General features: G+C 39.7%; 1 protein-coding gene and 1 pseudogene across 6 annotated transcripts in view; one reads left to right on the top strand and one right to left on the bottom strand.

Moving 5' to 3' along the window:
- The window catches only part of EFHC2 (EF-hand domain containing 2), a 328,021-nt gene that overhangs the window by 256,134 nt on the left and 52,744 nt on the right, over positions 1-19,143 (bottom strand). For all 6 annotated transcript variants that reach the window (XR_008426009.1, XR_008426008.1, XM_053917521.1 and 3 more), the window contains one exon: positions 3,423-3,573. Coding sequence is in view for 4 of the 6 variants with exons in the window: in XM_053917521.1 (XP_053773496.1) it covers positions 3,423-3,573 (151 nt within the window). In the remaining 2 variants the exon portion in view is untranslated. The remainder of the gene's footprint in view (positions 1-3,422; positions 3,574-19,143) is intronic.
- LOC112322385 (putative deoxyribonuclease TATDN2 pseudogene) lies at positions 13,624-16,510 on the top strand (annotated as a pseudogene).

Genomic DNA, 19,143 nt, shown 5'->3' with positions numbered 1-19,143 from the left:
AAACCGTTGATTTGAGTCTCAGTTTCCTTCCCCTCTGTTTTGGTTCCGGGTATATTTTCCTTTATTTTGCTTTTCATAGTCTTCACTTTTTCCTCTATTTTGTGACCATACGTAACCAATTCTGTGAGCATCCTGATCACCAGTGTTTTGAACTGTGCATCTGATAGGTTGGCTATCTCTTCATTGCTCAGTTGTATTTTTTCTGGAGGTTTGATCTGTTCATTCATTTGGGCCATTTTTTTTTGTTTTTGTCTCAGCTCACCTGTCATGTAGTAAGGGGTGAAGCCTTAGGTATTCAACAGGGCAGGCAACCCATGGAGCTGCTGTGTTGGTATACGGTATGTAGAAAAGGAGTCAGAGAGGGAACAATGCCATTTGTTCAACTGTCAGCTTTCAGTCACTTCCAGCACTACCCACAAGCAAATTGGGCCCTTCTGGTGCTGATTCCCGGGTGGGTGGGTTTGTATATGGTCCACCTGTGCATCTCTCCAACAAACTCTCCTGTGAGGCTAGAAGTTTTTCCCACCACCTCAACCCCCACAGGTTTTTCAATCAGAGGTTTTGAGGCTTTATTTCCCCACACTGAAACCCTGGGTTGCTTGGTTTGTCTCGCTCCCCATTTGTCCCTCTTGGTTTATCCACATGCAAATGTAGGACTGCCCACCCCGGTCCTCCAGTCACCACCTTGCCACAAGTCCTCTCCGCCCGGCTGCCTGTCTCCGCCCCTCCAACCAGTCTGAATGAATGTTTCTTCTTTAACTCCTTGGTTGTTGGACTTCCGTGCAGTTTGTTTTTTCTGGCAGTTTTGGTTGTTTATTGTTTTTAAATTTGTTGTTTTCCTTCTTTTGGTTGTGCAAGGAGGCACAGTATATCTACTTATGCCTCCATCTTGGCAGGAAGTTACTCTTTGTATTTAATCACTGGTTAAGGCCTATCAACTCTGCCATCCAAATGTCTCTAAAATCTTTCCCCTAGTTTTTATTTCTACCATCGATATCATGGTTTGGATAACCAGCACGTCTAACCTAAACAACTGCAAAATTCTTGCACTAGTCACCTTGTTCCCTTTCCTCTCTAACTTGCTTGCCCATAAGCTCCACAAGGTAGGAGTATAATGGGCCTTATTCCTTTTGTCCATTTTCCCAAAAACTCAGTACAGTGCCTGGCAGTATAGGTTGGCAATGCTTACTGGCTCCCAGTTCATCATCCAGACACAATGAAGCCATGCTCTAAGAAAAACTTCAATCCCCAGTTTATTACACATAGACAGAAAATCATAAAATGTGTTAAATAATGATGAGTAGATAATAAGTATAGCACGTACATGTTAAACATAGAAAGAAAGGGATGGAACGACTGAGAGACAACTAATTTTCAGTATATATTAAAAATACATGAGGTACCTGGGCTCTAAATATTCATGACACACTAATCTACATGATGTATTAAATATTCATGTGTACTCAATATTCATGAGGCCTTAATTCAGCCACTTATCCACTGGTGACACCCATTCTGTAACCATGTGCCCTTTACCCAAGAAACACAAACAAAGCCTATACTATTCTGCAGGCTTATTGGTGAGCTGCAGCTGTGGCCAGACCTACTTGTACCTGCATTTCTCTGATAGAGTATGTGCCCTTGGCCCAAGGTCCTTTCTGTCTATGGTCCTCCTTGAACTTCTACTCTGGTCTCCAAACCACACTATTAGCAGGAGGAGCTGATGCAACACAAAAAAACAGGACCATTGCTTACCCTAAGATTTAACCAAGGTGGTAATTCTATCCACTTTTACCCTGTCCTAATTGTGTGAACCTACCTCATCTCTTTCCCCTTGTATCTCACTACATATTTGAAATTGTTTTAATGCACCCATGCATTAAATTTGGCCCATGAGGCTTCTGTTCTGTGGTCTCTGGGAAAGCATGCATGCATGCTTCTTGGAAGCTACCAGTGAACCAAGGTAACATCCCACACTACATTCTGGCTGCTGCATAGAGAACAGATTGTAGGAGGAGGAGTAATGGAAGCAGAGAGACCTATTAGGAAGCTATTCCATTACTCTAGTCAAGAATTGCGGGTAGCCTGGGTTAGAATGGTATCAAAGGGGTTAGGGAGACATGAACAAATTCAAGAGATGTTTTGCTAGTAGAATGCAGAACAAAGATGGTGGGAGTAAACAATATGGAAAGTAAACAGAGACTATAGTCAGAGAAGGCAATTTTGGAGCCTAAGATATTTGAAATGGCAATACTCCAAAAGACAAAGAGGAAATAATGTACCCAAAAATCATGGCTTGTCAGGAACCAAAGGGGCCTTGGAAGGTCATCTACACCAAACACCAAACAAATATACGATTCCCTTCCTACACCTCTATTAAACTGTCAGTGAAAAATAACCTGACCTGTCCCCAAGGCCATCCATCTATTCCAGTGACCAAACAAACATGTAATTCCCCTGTCCTCCACCCAACCCTGACCATGCTCATCCAGAGCCATCTATTACAACTTTTGGTGGCCCCTTCCAGAAAATTATTCGTTACTAACTTGAATTTTCATCTATTAGGTCCTGTCCTTGAGCATACAGAAAATTAGGTCACCCCTCCTCTGTATGACATCCCTATAGATTCCTGAAGACATCAGGCACACCTGAGTCTTCTCTATAAAGATTTTCCTTTTCATTCTTTTCCCTTACACATGACAAATTTTCAGTACTTTCATCATCATGGCTGCTATCCCCTGAAGGCACAAAGAACTCAGCATCATCCCACATGAAGGACTAATAGCACGAACAGAAGAAATCAGTTACCATGCTTCTAATAATGCAACCTAAGATTAGCTTCTCTGGTGGCCACATCACAGAGTTAACTCTTGTTTGGCTGAAGGGGAGTATGAATAAAGATGACTGGCATACACATGGTGAAGGAAAAATGATCCTCTGTTGAAATACCATCAAAGTCTACACTTAACAGGGATGAGGATGAGGAGAAGGTGGTTGAAGTAAATGACAGTAAGTTCAATAAAAAAGACTGAATACCAATCTGGAAGTGGCAGTAGAGAACAGTCTTCTCTCTTCTCTTGACAGTGTTGTGAAAGAAGTAATGTGGTCATAACAAAAAAAACCAAAATGTTTAAAGAAAAAAGTCAAAGAAGTAGGAGAGTTTTCTCATAATAGAGCAGCACCTGAAAGGATACAAGTATGTCACAGAAGAGTGGGAGAAATGGCCAACGTTGAGATAAGGGGGTAGAAACCTGGTAAGTCACTATCAATAACCACAAGCTAGCAGCATGTTTATAGTAACACTGCCAACAAGTTAGACACCTGAGCAGAAGCATGGGGTCTTTATAAAAAGCTAGAGCAATACAGTATATAAAGGCAGAAGTTAGGAGTGAAAGAACTATAAATCTGCTTTAAATCGATACCTTGAGGCAGTCCACTATTTTTCACCGGTGGCTCATATACTTGAATTGTGTCATCTTCAGGGTAGAACAAAATTTTATGGTATCTTATTCTATAGTTTTCTTGCCTTTTATCAGGTACTTCATCTTCTACATAGGCATCAAAAGATAATATCTGTTGGAATCATAATTAGAAATTAGAAAATATTTAAAAAATCAGCAAACTTGAAATCAATAAGGCTACTGCCTATATGCTTTCTGTTACTATAAAGAAAAAACTTAAGATTTTTCAAGACATTCTACACATCAGCTATGAGAATGAATACACAATCCATGCTTTAGTATATAAAGGCTATTTTATATTTTCAACACCATATGCTTATAATGAGGAAATGATATTCAAGCAGTAAATCCATCATTCAGCTCTACCATAAATTGAACTAGCATCTCTCTTTGGATTTTCAAAAGGGGATTCTATATGTATGTGTTATAGACAAAATAATATTCGTTCTGAGAAGATGAATGTAAGTTTTATCATTTTTTCCTTTAAAAATAACACCAAACTACCTTAATTCTAGTATAAAATTATCCTGACTTCTGGTCCTGCTGATTGCTTGCCTTAAGAGTAATTCAAAAACGCAGATCTGGAATTCTTCCAGTGCGCCCAAGACCCACTATACACTTCTTCGGGAACATCAAAGAGCTCAGCTCAATGTTAGACCCAGTTTCATCTTACACTGCATGTGTATTTGTGTGGGTGGGTGGCGTACTTAGGTAACAGAGGTAGATTCTAAAGTAGTTAGTAAAAATCAGATAGTCAAAAGTATCCTTGAAAACTCCTTAACCACTTTGGAAACTGTGACTTTCAGTAATACAGTACAGCCCATTTTTCTCCCATTTTCAACCAAAGGACTGTCTCTTTGTTGAATATCATTTGAAATAGCTTCTTTAGGCTTAGGCGTCATGTTGTATGAAAAAAAAAAATGTTTCTTTAACCATTGGAATAACCATCCATATGGACACATGCTCACACACTGAGGAGGACATGGTCATTGAAAACAACTAAGGGAATAGTAGATTTAGGCTACCATTTCAAGCTTGACCTGAGGCACAGGTTCCTTGAAAGCTTCATTGTAATACTTCCTTTGTTCTCTTTTTTTAATCACCTTTTATAATTAAAGTTACAAAATTTAAAGTTGTACATATAACAGCAAGGTAATTCAACATGGACAACATGATAGATATGATTGAGTCAGTTTGGGGTAAGCAGTTATCCTAATTAGGAATATATTCTCTGGGAGTGTTGAGCAAATTTCTATCAGAAGCACACTCTTTGGAAGGGGCTGACAAAATGCCTCAGCAGTTTATCTCTGATTAAGAGAGGAAACTTTGTTAATTACCATAAAGGATTATAAAAATGAGTCTTAGTTAGTGAAATGATTGTATTCAAAATGAATGAATTGGTTACAACTATTGACCAGGCACTGTACCAGATCAGGTTCTAAAAATCTAGTAAGCTCAGAGATTCATACCCTTCAAAATGTAACTTTGGCTTCATTCCAAAGTAGTCCTATGTTCAGCTGCTTTTTTGGGAAATTCATCTGGCCTGATTCCATTTAAGAGTTAGCTAAACCCACTCTAGATTTCCAGCTACTATGCCTCCTCACATAACCAAAAGAAGGAAAACAACAAATATAAAAACAAAAAACAACCAGAACTGACAGAAAATCGAACTGTATGGAAGTCCAACAACCAAGGAGTTAAACATTCATCCAGATCAGTAGGAGGGATGGAGATGGGCAGCAGGGTGGAGAGGATGCTCAGCAAGGTGACAGCTAGAGGACTGGGATGGGCAAGCAGTGATAGGCAGAGCAGGCAGTCCGACATCTGCATGCAGATAAACCAGGAGGAACAACTGGGGAGCAAGACAGACTGCCAACCCAGGGTTCTACTGCAGGGAAATAAAGCCTCAAAACCTCTGACTGAAAAACCTGTGGGGGGTGAGGTGGCGGGAGAAACTACTGGCCTCACAGGAGAGATCATTGGAGAGACCTACTGGGTCCTAGAATGTACACAAACCCACCCACCCAGGAATCAGCACCAGTAGGGCCAAATTTCCTTGTGGGTAGTGGTGGAAGTGACTGAAAGCTGACAGAGAGCTGAACAAGAGGCATGTTCTCTCTCCAACCCCTCCCCCATATACAGCATAACAACACAGTAGCTCCATGGGTTGCCTGGCCTGTGGAATACCTAAGGCTCCACCCTTTACTATATGATAGGCGAGCTGAGACAAAAAAAAAAAAAAAAAAAAATGGCCCACATGAAAGAACAGATCAAAGCTCCAAAAAAGGGAAAAAAGGTACAGGAATAGGTAACATAAATGGTAGGTAGAAAATAGGGGGAGGTTAAGAATAGTATAGGAAATATAGAAGCCAAAGAACTTATATGTATGACCTATGGACATGAACCAAAGTGGGGGAATATAGGTGGGAGGGGATGTGCAGGGTGGAGAGGAATAAAGGGGGGGTGGGACAACTATAATAGCATAATCAATAAAATATATTAAAAAAATTTTTAAAGCTCCAGAAAAAATACAACTAAGCAACCAAGAGATAGCCAACCTATACATGCACAGTTCAAACACTGGTAATCAGGATGCTCACAGAATTGGTTGAGTATGGTCACAAAACAGAGGAAAAAGTGAAGGCCATGAGAAGTGAAATAAAGGAAAATGCATAGGGAACCAACAGTGATGGGAAGGAAACCAAACTCAAATCAACAGTTTGGAGCAGAAGGAAGAAAGAAACATTCAACTAGAACAGAATGAAGACACAAGAATTCAAAAAAATTAGGAGAGGTTTAGGAACCTCTAGGACAACTTTAAACATTCCAACATCCGAATACTAGGGGTGCCAGAAGGGGAAGAAGAAGGGCAAGAAATGGAAAACTTACCTGAAAATATAATGAAGGAGAACTTCCCCAACCTGGCAAAGGAAATATACTTGTAGGAAGTCCAGGAAGCTCAGAGAGTCCCAAAGAACTTGGACCCAAGGAAGCACACACCAAGTTACATCATAATTACATTACCCAAGATTAAAGAGAAGGAGAGAATCTTAAAAGCAGCAAGAGAAAAGGAGAGAATTACCTACAAAGGAGTTCCCCTAAGACTAGCAGCTGATTTCTCTAAAGAAACCTTACAGCAAGAAGGGGCTGGAAAGAAGTATTCAAAGTCATAAAAGGCAAGGACCTACATCCAAGATTACTCTAGCCAGCAAAGCTATCATTTAGAATGGAAGGGCAAATAAAGTGCTTCCCAGATAAGGTCAAGTTCAAGTAGTTCATCACCAAGTCCTTATTATATGAAATGTTAAAGGGACTTATCTAAGAAAAAGAAGATAAAAAATGTGAACAGTAAAATGACAACAAACTCACAGCTATTGACAACTGAACCTAAAAAAAAAAAAAAAAAAAGCAAACTAAGCAAACAACTAGAACAGGAACAGAACCACAGAAATGGAGATCACATGGAGGGTTATCAGCAGAGAGGGGGAGGGAGAGAAAGTGGGAAAAGGTACAGAGAATAAGTAGCATAAATGGTAGGTACAAAATCAACAGGGGGAGGTTAAGGTCAGTATAGGAAATGTAAAAGCCAAAGAAATTATATGTACAAACCACAGACTTGAACTAAAGGGGGGGGATGCGGGTAGGAGGGGATATGAACGGCGGAGGGGAATAAAGGGGAGTAAATGGGACAACTATATTAGCATAATCAATAAAATATATTTTAAAAAATAAACCTACTCTAGAATGTTGTCACATTTATGTTGAGTGAACATTTCTTGTAAGATGTTATTGAATGGATACAGGATTTCCTTCTGGGGTGATAAAAATGTCTTGGAACTAGAAAAAGGTGATGGTTGTACAACACTGTAGATATACTAGATGCCACTGAATTGCACACTTTAAAGTGACAAATGATTTATTTATGTTATATAAATTTTACTTAAATTTTAAAAAAAGATATTGAACACCAAACTGTGTTGGATACATTAAAATGGTGAATTTTATGGTACATGAATTATATCTCAATAAAAAAAAGTAGGAGATAAAAAAATGTTGCTGGACTACCTAAAAGGACAATAAAGCTGGGGTTTTATGGAGCTTTCAGTAAATGTAGTAAGGAAGAACAGAATATATCCCCCCACCCAGAATGTACCACTTTAGCATGTAGAATATTTTCAGATGAAGATAATAGGGGCCAAACAGACTCAGGAAAAACTTTTTACCTCTCCCTTATCTACCTAAAAGAATTTAGATAGGGGCCCTATACCAGGAAGAGAGCTATTATCAGAGAAAACTTTTTATATCACAATGATTTATCTGCATGGCATGGCCAACATTTGTTTACCTAACATTTACTCTTCCCAATTTCCTGTGAATTGTCCTACTCCCCTTTGAAGCCCCATAGTCCTACCCCCTTCTCCTTAGTTCAGGATGGATGCAAGCCTCAATTACCTGACTGCCAGGAAGTTGCATATTTCTATGGGGTTCCCATTTGTACAAAATTTGTTTTCCTCCTGTTAATCTGTCTTAAATCAATTTAATTGCCTTGATAATACAGGGCTACAGAACTCCACGATGAAAGTGAAGCAGAGCAGAATCTGTCACCTCTAAATATGACTATTTGGTATAAGAATTATTTTCGGCTAGTTGTTTTTAAGAAACTGCAGACACAGGAGAAACTCTGACAACTGAGTAAAAGTTACCCTTTTTTAAGAGACAATTACATTTATAAGGGAAATGTCCATTTGTAAGGTTGTCCTCCTCTCTGTACCAGGAAGAGAAGGATGACTCTAAGAAACTCTAAGTCTTTAGAAACTGTTATCAATGCAGAGGCAAGGACTTAAATCTATGTAACAACCATACCCTTGTTTACTGTGCCTTTTCTGATAACCTCCCATAACTGGCCTTCCCCTTCCTACCACATCTTCTGTCTTTAGCTAGAGATGACATTTAAAGTGTTGGTTTGCACCATTTCTGGGAATTACTCAGTTTTCCTGGGTCTTTCCCATGTACATAGGAGACATGTATTGTTATTGAATGTGATTTTTTTTTCTGTGAATCTGTCCTTTATTACAAGGGTATCTCAGCCAAGAACCTAAAAGAGTAAAGGGAAAAACATTTTTCCTCCCCTATGTAGGCTATTTTTAAAAACTCTAATAAATTTAAAATACAGAAATTATGCAAGTTATAGTCATTGATCACAAACTAATATAACTCTAAATGTATCACATAGCTATAAACAAAAAGTGTCACTCCAAATCAATAATTGTGAATCCCAAGATGAAATACAGGTTGGGGCAAAAGTAGGTTTACAGTTGTTCATATGGAAAATAATACAATAACTAATAAAAAATAATAAAAGAATTCTGTTTCATGTACTCACAACTATAAACCCACTTTTGCCAAGCCCTGTATGTCTCTCAAACTGCACTTCTCTTTGGTTAACTGGAACGAAATTCAAAACCAGAGTATAGCAGCCATTGCTGACAGAGGCTGCTGATGCACTCTGCATTTCAGGAAAAGACACAGACTGAGATTTCAACCTCCTATACTATGCCCCTGCATGCTTACCCCCTCTAAGTCAACACTGCAAAGAAGTTCCTGGTTTTATCTTTCAACCAATGGACTGAGACCTGCCCCAACTTGCATAAAATAGATCAAATTGGAAACTTGGATGGAAATTTTCTCTATAAAAGAAAGGTGGCCTCCCTTTTGTCTCAGTGCAACACAAATCAGGTTGCTAAGTAAATGTTGTGTCTCCCAGGCTTCAGCTCTTTTTGTCCAAATAAATGCTTTCTTTTCTTTTTTACACTCTAAGATGAATTTTGTTTTACATAATTATTGTGCTGAGAATAAGTTTAAAAACATAAAAAGTACTGAACCTAATGAAATTTAAAGATGTACAAGAAGAAGGACCATCTTTTGCCGTGTATAATGCATTCCCATGTATAGTGCACACCCACATTTTTGACTCAAACTTTCAGGAAAAAAATCTTTCATTTTAATATTTACTCAATTTTTATTTATTTATACTTAGAAAAAATGATTATCATATTCCCGGGCATTATTTTGCATAAAGATATCATTATTGCTTTCTAGAGTTACACTTTTAGCACATAAGCATAAATAAAAGAATTTAAAACATTTATATAGGTACAGAATTAGTATTACCCATGTATAATGCACATCCTTATTTTTCCCTCAAAAAGTTGGGCAAAAATGCATGCCTTATACATGGCAAAGTACAGTATTCCAAGTCATGAAAGGCAAGGACTTACATCCAAAATTACTGTATCCAGCAAAGCTATCATTTAGAATGGAAGGGCAGATAAAGTGCTTCTCAGATAAGGTCAAGTTAAAGGAGTTCATCATCACCAAGCCCTTATATGAAATGTTAAAGGGACTATCTAAGAAAAAGAAGATCAAAAGTATGAACAGTAAAATGACAACAAACTCAAAACTATCAACAACTGAACGTGAAAAACAAAACAAGCTAAGCAAATAACTGAACAGGAACAGATTCACAGAAATGCAGATCACGTGGAGGGTTATCAGTGGAGGGGGGAAAGGGAAAGAATAGGGGAAAGGTACAGGAAATAAGAAGCATAATTGGTAGGTAGAAAATAGACAGGGGGAGGTTAAGAATAGTATAGGAAATGTAGAAGCCAAAGAAGTTATATGTATGACCCATAGACATGAACTAAGAGGTGGATTGCTGGAGGGAAAGAAGGTACCAGGCAGAGGGGGATAAAGAGGAGGAAAAAAGTAGGACAACTGTAATAGCATAATCAATAAAATATACTTTAAAAAACACATGAATAAACTAATAACCAAATAAGTGAAAAAAGTACCAAAAATATTGCCCTGGCAAAGGCTACAACTAAGATAATTCACTAACAGATTCTTTCAAACTTTCAAAAAAACACATAAAATTACCACAATATTATAAACATATAACTTCCCCCGTATATCAAAAATGACCAAAGGCCATGAAGGTGAATTACAATGCCTGATAGACTTATCATAAGAAAAATGTAAACTGTGGAGCAGTAATTCTCACCCTAGATGCACATTGGAATCAACTATAGAGCTTTCTAAACCAATACTTGGAACAGGCACACAGACACAAACACATACACAAACACACAAACAGACAATGAAATCAGAATATCTCAGAGCGGGCCCAGGCATCAGTGATTTTTAAAGTTCCCCAGGTGATTACAATGTACAAGCCAAGATGGAGAACTACTGCTCCAGAGCAATTTCACTAAAGATTTATAGAGCAACAATTCTAACTAAAATACAAGCAAACAGAATTCAATAGTCCGTAACAGTTACAAGCCACCTAAATACACAAAAAGCAGCATTTTCCTCACAGATGTAAAGATGTTTATAAAGTAAGAAATAAGGGCAAATATGTAATCTCATATCATTTCCTACCACCACCATTTTAAAATATAAGAGTAATTCCTGTACAAGATTAAAAAGCATCTCCTTTAAAACAGCCTAAATTCCAGCATTATACTTAAATTATTTGTCTACGCAATCAGGAGTAAAACAAAAATGCTCCTACCAACATCTTTATTTAATATTGTTTTTAGGAGTTCTGGACAATATAAGAAGGTATGAAGTGAAAATATTAGAAATAGAGAAACAAAAGTTATCACTGTAAGCAGATAAAATAAATAATGGCATAGGCAAAGGTTGAAAGCTAAGAAAAAATAAAAGATTTCAGCATAACCATGAGTGAATCAAAAATATTCTTATATACTAGCAATAACCAGCTTAAAATACAGTGAGAGGAAAAATCATGTTCACAGTAGGATAAAAAATTACAAAGCACTTAAAATTAGTTCTAATGAAAACTCTGTGACCCTGCTAAAACTCTAAAAATATTTACTAGGAGATAGAGAAGAACTTGACTAATAGGATAAATGAAGTATATTTCAAATAAGCAGACTAAAATACCGTATTTCAAATGGGTATTTCATTACTATGTTGGAGGGAACTGAAAAAACAATAACTCTAAGTCCATTTGATAAAATAAACATGTCAGGCTTTTAGAAATAATTGTGAAAATTAAGGGTAATGTAGGAGACCTAACTCTCCCAGACCTTATAGCTTACTGTGATATAATGGTTCAATTATTAAAATAGTGCTGCACCAGAGTAACAAAAGACATACTAGTATGTGGAAAAGACTAGAAGGTCTGGAAATAGACTCTATCACATATAAGAATCCAATACCTGATGAAAGAGAAGTCACATATCAATAAGTGAAAAACGTACTAAGGTGGAAAAGGATCAATATATATCCCCACCTAAAATAAATTATAACCCAAGATAAACACCAGGTGGATTATTAACTTAAATATACCAAATCAACCCCTTTTACCCTCCAAAAAAACAATTATAAATGTGTCAAACCCTTGAAAGGATTATTATTCTAGACTTGGGAGAAAAAGAAAATTATAAAAGAAAAAATTAAGATTTGACTACAAAAAACAAGTTATAACTTTAATAAACAATAAACAAACATTCTGTGATGGAGAAGAAACAATAAGCCAACATGGAGTCACTTGCCTCCAAAACAGCAAGACTTAATTTCAGTTTCAGCCCCTCCCAGGAAGGTGACCTTAAACCAATCAGCCTAGAATTTTCTGACTAACACTAGTGAGGTAACATGCCTAATTAGACTCTTGCCACCCTTCTCCAAAGGCAGGTCACCTTGTCTGAAACAATCTTTTCTTTTTTTTTTATAACAACTTTGTCCTGCTTAGTTTCTACCTATAAAAACCTTCTATTTTGTACTTCTCGGAGTGCCTCTCTATTTAGTAGGTAGGATGCTGTCCAATTCACGACTTGTTCAATAAAGCCAACTAGATCTTTATTTAGTGGAATTTTTGTTCATTAAAAATACTAATAAAATTTTAGAAAATATGGCAAGTTTAATTCATTTTATTATTTTTTAAGTTAGCTTTTAAAACACCCTAAAAAAAAAGGCATGAAAAAGAACTTAAAATTCAGGAGCATGTCCACAAATAAAAGGAGAGTATTCACTCTAAGAAATTATCAGGTAAGTGCAAGTTAAAATAACAGTGACTCACTGGTTTTGTTTCTCTTATTAAATGGACCTTGTAGAATTATTCATCATGGATGGGATGTTAAATTACTACAATATTTCAGGGGCAAAGTGGTGCTATGAGGAAACATTTTAACTTTTCTATACTTCTCAGGAACTCCATTTCTGGGCAAATAACCCCAAGAAAAAAAACAAAATATGGAGAAACATGTGCAAAGATGTACTTTGCAGCACTTTCCTTCATTAGAGAAAAAACTGGAGTGAAAATACTTAAAAGAGTTATCCAAAATAATTTGGTGAATTATGGCACATCTACATACTCCTGGATTATGATGAAGACACTAGAGAGATGTTTTTTAAAAACTATGTGGCAGTAAGAAAAATATTTAGAATATGTAGAAATGTTGAGTGAAAAAAAAACACAGGGCTGAAAACAGTATCATACTACAACAACTGTTTTTGAAAGCATGTATATTTACACTGTTTTAAAAACTGTAAATACATTTTTAGAAAACAAGATAGGGAAAAAGGAACAAAAGGCAATGGTGGCAGCTCCAGGGATAAACTGACTTGAGATGAGGTCGGAAAGTCGCAAAGGCTCCTTGTGCGCTACTCCTCACCTCGGTCACTCCCTTCCCCGCTCAACATCCCAAGTCCCCCGCCCCTGTCCACCCTCCCCTTCCCTCCCCACCCCCCTGCCCCCAGCCCCCTCCCCACCCCCTCCCCGCCCCCCGCCCCACCCCTCTCCACCGCCCCCCTCCCCTCTCCACCGCCCCCCCTCCCCTCTCCACCGCCCCCCTCCCCTCTCCACCCGCCCCCCTCCCCTCCCCACCCCGCCCCTCCCCACCCCGCCACCCCCCACCACCACCCACACCCCCCCCAGTCCCCGGCCCTCCACCTCCCACCCACCCCAGCCCTGCCCTCTGCCCTCCGCTCTTCTGCCACCTTGATAGCCACCCCTACCTACGATCCCATTCGGTTGAAGGAAGTGCTTCAGGTAGAGAAAACTGGTGGGTAAGGCGGGCTGTGCCCTGCACCCTCCCACCTCAGCTCCGGAACTGTCCTTCACCCTTCTGCCGCCATGATAGCCACCCCTACCCACAACCCCATTCGGTTGAAGGAAGTGCTTCGGGTAGAGAAGACTGGTGGGTAAGGCGGGCTGTGCCCTGCACCCTCCCGCCTCAGCTCCGGAACTGGATTTGGCCCTGCCCTTCACCCTCCTGCCGCCATGATAGCCACCCCTACCCACAACCCCATTCGGTTGAAGGAAGTGCTTCAGGTAGAGAAGACTGGTGGGTAAGGCGGGCTGTGCCCTGCACCCTCCCGCCTCAGCTCCGGAACTGGATTTGGCTCTGCCCTCCTACACAATCTCCGTGGCCTGAAACTTTAGATGTCCAGCTCAAGGGTGCCCTGTGTATGGTCTCTAGACTACCTTGCAGTTTTTTCAAGGGCTTTGAAATCTCACAAAGACCTTCTACTCCAAACCACATGGAAGAGCTTTATAATCCCGCCCCCACCCCCACCCATGCGGAAATGCCTTAATACCCGGAAGTTCTCTGATATACCGGAATAGCTTTGGACAAGAAAGCGCTTAGTAATATCGGAAGTACGCCATAGGCTTGGACGCCAAACTGAGCCTTCCATAAATCTTCCGACCTTGCGACTTTTCGAAAGCACTGAGTCACAGTGCAGGGCCTTTGACATCTCTGGAAAACTGAGAACTATGATGGACAAGTGAAAGAAAGGGGGCCATTCCATAGGCCATCGGAGCGGCACAAGGTCAAGCACCACAGGAGCGGCAAGGAGGTAGGGTCCGCAAGCAAACGCAAATGCCTCTGGGAGCCCAGTGATGTGGCCCTCTGTAGCCGGCCACCTCATAGCTCTGAATCACATTCAGGAGAAGCCAGCATCCCTCAGTGTCTGAAAGCCCAAAGGAAGACACTGTGGCCTTCAAGCCAAGGTTTTCCAGGGGTTTATCCCGCCAGGGAAATTCTCCTGCCTCCAATTCCTCAGGCCCAGGTGCGGATGAAGCGGCACCCAAAGACTGCCTGATTCAGAGCACTCCGGATTCCTTTTGTCTGTCACGCTCCGCCAGCCCCTTTCTAGAAATGGCTTCTCTAAAGGATGCGTACAGCTTACAAATTAATTCCAAATACAGTTCCCGTAATTCTGTGAACTCTGAATTTGTAGCCAAATCTGAGGCTCAAAATGGCAACAGTGAGGAAACAAACAAGGTCCAGAGAAATAAAGGTAGAAAGAAAGATCGAGGCTCTTCAATGACCTATGGGTTAGCTATCCATAGCACCTTGGCAAAATCAATGCCAAAAGGAATGGGAGAGGCTGCTGCTAGTACAAAACTGAGTGCTAGTGAGCATCCCAATTCTGGAGAAAGACCAGCTAGTGCTGTCACCTTCTCTGTTACCCAGAAAGAAAAAGTGTCAGCCCCAGAGGTCAGGGTGAAGGAAAAGGTTCTGCCAAATATCAGCAACTTCTATGACAGAAAAATACTTACAGATCCCCAGGAGAAACCCAGTGAGAAGCCACTTGATGACTCAAAAGCAGTCATTTTTGAAAAAGGCTCTCCCGCCCTAAAATTTCTAGACAAATGTGAATCTCATTCAGAAACCCAAAAGCATGAAGAAAGGGGCGTGGTGATTAAGCACCCCTCTTCAGGAAGTGACTGCTCTAATGTAGATAAGATTTCTGCATTCAGATTCTCTCAGGAGGAGGCAGACTCACTGAGTCTCCCAAGAATTTTAAAGCCTTTTTCCTTCACCACTGACCAAGTCACGTACCAGCCTCCTTTGTACAGTGGTCCTTCAGATGACAATGTCAGCTACTGGACCAACTGTCCTATGCCTTTTCACTGTTTCTCCATGGGCAGCAGCAACAACAATACATCCCAGGCTGGGAAGAGCAGCTGGAGCTTCTTGAGTAATTATTCCTCCAGCTCTACAGTGCACTCCCAAAACTGGTCCAGAGATCTGAAGGCAGCAGACAAAGGCCTTTCCCAGAACTCTTGTTCACTTCATTTTCCCAGAAGTTCAGAAGCCAGGGCAAGGGAGAAAAAAACATTCCAAGAGGAGACAACATCACGTTCTTGGGAAGGATATGCATCTAATTCCCTGCCAAGGAGCCACTGGGAAGAAAGCCTGAAGGAGGGTTTCATTGATACACATTGTCACTTGGACATGCTTTATTCCAAGTTGTCTTTCAAAGGAACCTTTACCAAGTTCAGAAAAATGTATAGCCGTTCCTTCCCTAAGGAATTTCAGGGCTGCATCTCTAATTTCTGTGATCCTCGCACAATGAAGGATGGTTTATGGGAAGAGCTGATGAAAGAGGATATGGTTTGGGGAGCCTTTGGCTGTCACCCCCATTTTGCACGTTATTACAATGAATATCAAGAAAGAAATATTTTGAAAGGCTTACAGCATCCCAAGGCTGTAGCTTTTGGAGAAATAGGCTTGGATTACTCTTATAAGTGCAGTACACCTATCCCACAGCAGCACAAGATATTTGAGAGACAGCTACAGCTGGCTGTGTCTCTAAAGAAACCACTGGTGATCCACTGCCGAGAAGCTGACAAAGATCTGCTGGACATCATGAAAAAATTTGTGCCACCTGACTACAAGATCCATAGACATTGTTTCACTAACAGTTACCAAGTCATTGAACCCCTTTTGGAGTACTTTCCCAACATGTTTGTGGGCTTCACAGCAGTCCTGACTTATACTTCTGCCTGGCAGGCCCGGGATGCTCTGAAGAAGATCCCACTAGAGCGAATTGTCGTGGAAACCGACGCTCCCTATTTCCTTCCTTATGGGGTTCCCAAAAGCCTTTGCCGGTATGCCCACCCAGGTCTGGCCCTGCATACAATTCAAGAGATTGCCACAATCAAAGATCAGCCACTCTACCACATGTTAGCCACCTTGCGTGAGAACACCAGTCTTCTCTACAGTCTTTAAGCAAAGAGGGCAGTCAGAAGTCTTCTTAAAAAAAGAGAGAGACCAATGGGTTGACATCATAAGACTGGCTTTGAACTCGTCCTGTGCCCCAGGTCAAGGATGTATTTGGAATGACAACATAGACTTGCTTTGAACTCTTCCTGTGCCCCAGGTCAAGGATGTATTTGGAATGACAACATAGACTTACTTTGAATTCTGCCTGTGTCTGAGGTCAAGGATGTGTTCAGCAAGCCCACTGGCACAGAAAAATCCAGGACAGGATGTTTTGCTCAAAACCTCTTCAGAAGATTTCTGCACTTCAGTCTGGTAGGGTATGGTACAATGGGATGGGAGGAAGAGTAAGGGGATCTTCCCTTGATTTTATCAGGGATTTTCCTCCTAGCCAGACTGTGCCAGCATAATCAGTAAAGAAGTAAGAATTCTATTGGGTACAACGAGTTTGCTAATCCAAATTGCTGTTCTCTGCAGCCTGAGTTTCTGAGCAGTTGGTGAATAAAATTACTGTCCTACTTGTCTTTTAAAAGAAAGCAAGGAATGTTGAATTTTGAAAGTGAACTAGATGATTTGTTCTGTTTATTCCCTAAATGTATGTATTACAGGAATTCTATAATCCATATGGGTTGTTGTTAAATTCATAAATTCAGGGGCTGTTTAATTTGTAGTTTCTTATTTCTACAGATAAACAAGCACTCGCATTTAATATAAAAGGAAATTGACTTAGATTAAAATTAGTCAGTTAATAGTCATAATATGCCAAGGAAGGCTGTAGAGGAGCTTAGAATGATGGGGGCCAAATCAGTTCAATCTTAGAACAGCACTGAGGAGATGAGGGTTTTTTTTAAAGATTTTATTTATTTTTAGAGAGAGGGGAAGGAAGGGAGAAAGAGAAAGGGAAACATCAATGTGTGGTTGCCTCTCATGCACCCCCACTGGGGACCTGGCCTACAATCCAGGTATGTGCCTTGACTGGATAATGTACCAGCAACCCTTTGGTTTACAGGTGGGTGCTCAGTCCACTGAGCCACACCAGCCAGGGCAGGAGATGAGTTTTGAATCTGAACTGAACTCCCAAATATGTGCCATTTAGAAATACTGTTCTCCAGAAGGGTTTCAAAAGCATCGACAGGACAGAAACAGAGAAGAGCTTCAGCTCTCCACTTGTCAAACAGCCGTCCTTTCTGAGAAATTAAAATGAATCCACATTTTAGGGAAAATATTTGAGCTACAAAATTTAACTTTTCCAGCCAAAGTACACGCCTAAATCCAGAAGTCCCATTATTGGCTGAGAAATGCCATTTTTAAAATGGAAAATCTCTTTTACTCTAAAGAAAAAATGAATAAATGAAGATAGGCCCAGAATACTTCAGACATCTCTAGTTTCCTTTGTGCCCTTTTATCTGGATCCAGAAAAATCAGCTGGCTCCTTACCACTTGGTTCTCAGTTCAAAATTCTCTTCCACAGAGAAGCCCTCCCTGGCCAGCAATCTATAGTGTTCCTCTCACCTGGGAGGGAAAAAAAATCCTTGGCTTATTGTTTTGATTTAATCATAGCACTTAGCACTGTTTAAGATTGTGTTGTTAATTTGTATGTTCATATGTTATCTTCCCCACTAGATTTTAAGTTTACAATCTTGTCAGTCTCGTTCACACTGTACATATATACCCAATGTAAGAGTAATGCCTGAAACAGAGCAGACAGCCAGCAAAGATTTCTTGAATTAACATGAATGACTAGCAGACTTCATTAACACCTGGGAGTTAATGACAATATTTGAAACGGGGCAGATATTAGGAAGAGAATAGAAAAACAAACCATCATATTTCTAACACCCTTCTTTAATTCAAAAGGCAAGGCAACAATTAAAGGCCGCCTATATTAGATGTCACCCATAATAAAATAAATAAATAAGGTCAAGCCCTACCAGGAACTTGACAGTTCATATTCCCTTTAAATAACACTGAGTATATTATAGATTCTCCTCTCTGTTTAGAATTTAATCTTTTGAGAAGACTTTCTAGCTTGAGTGCTTCACTTCCGTTTAACACAGCAAAAGAAGTTGATACAATGTTAAAGATGTGATTTGATTCTATTTTTTCAAGACAAACAAAAACTTTCAAAAACTAAGCCAATGGTCTGAATTAAGAAGGTTTTTTTCCATTTAATGTACACTTTTCAATAGACATTGCTGAAAGCGTGTCCCTCGATCCATAGGAGACCTGAGCTTTTTATAAAGAATTGCAGAAAAGAAGTTTCCATGGACACATAGTTTGAGGAAATACTGAGTTGTACAAAGTTCCACAGATTTTTTTTTCAAATCTCAGGATCTTGTATGTCCTTTGATATGTTAATGTGAGCCACAAACATCCAAATGTTATTTCTCAAAGTTACTTCTAGATTAATGTGTTTAATTTGAGGTACAATTCAATGAGCTTAAGTTCTTTGGGAACATAAACTTAGGAAATGCTACCTCAGTCACACCCTCACTGTTGCAATGCCCTTATATTTTGTATGTATCTCCACTCATCATAGTCTAATATCCTGATTCATTTACCTTTCTAACTACATAAGATCCCTGGAGAGAAAAAAGTCATTTATCTGGTCCTAGCAAAGTGACATTATGAAGTGGGAATTT

Source organism: Desmodus rotundus, chromosome X (assembly GCF_022682495.2).
Source record: "Desmodus rotundus isolate HL8 chromosome X, HLdesRot8A.1, whole genome shotgun sequence".
Lineage (NCBI taxonomy): Eukaryota > Metazoa > Chordata > Mammalia > Chiroptera > Phyllostomidae > Desmodus > Desmodus rotundus.
This window is presented reverse-complemented; position numbering and strand designations above follow the sequence as displayed.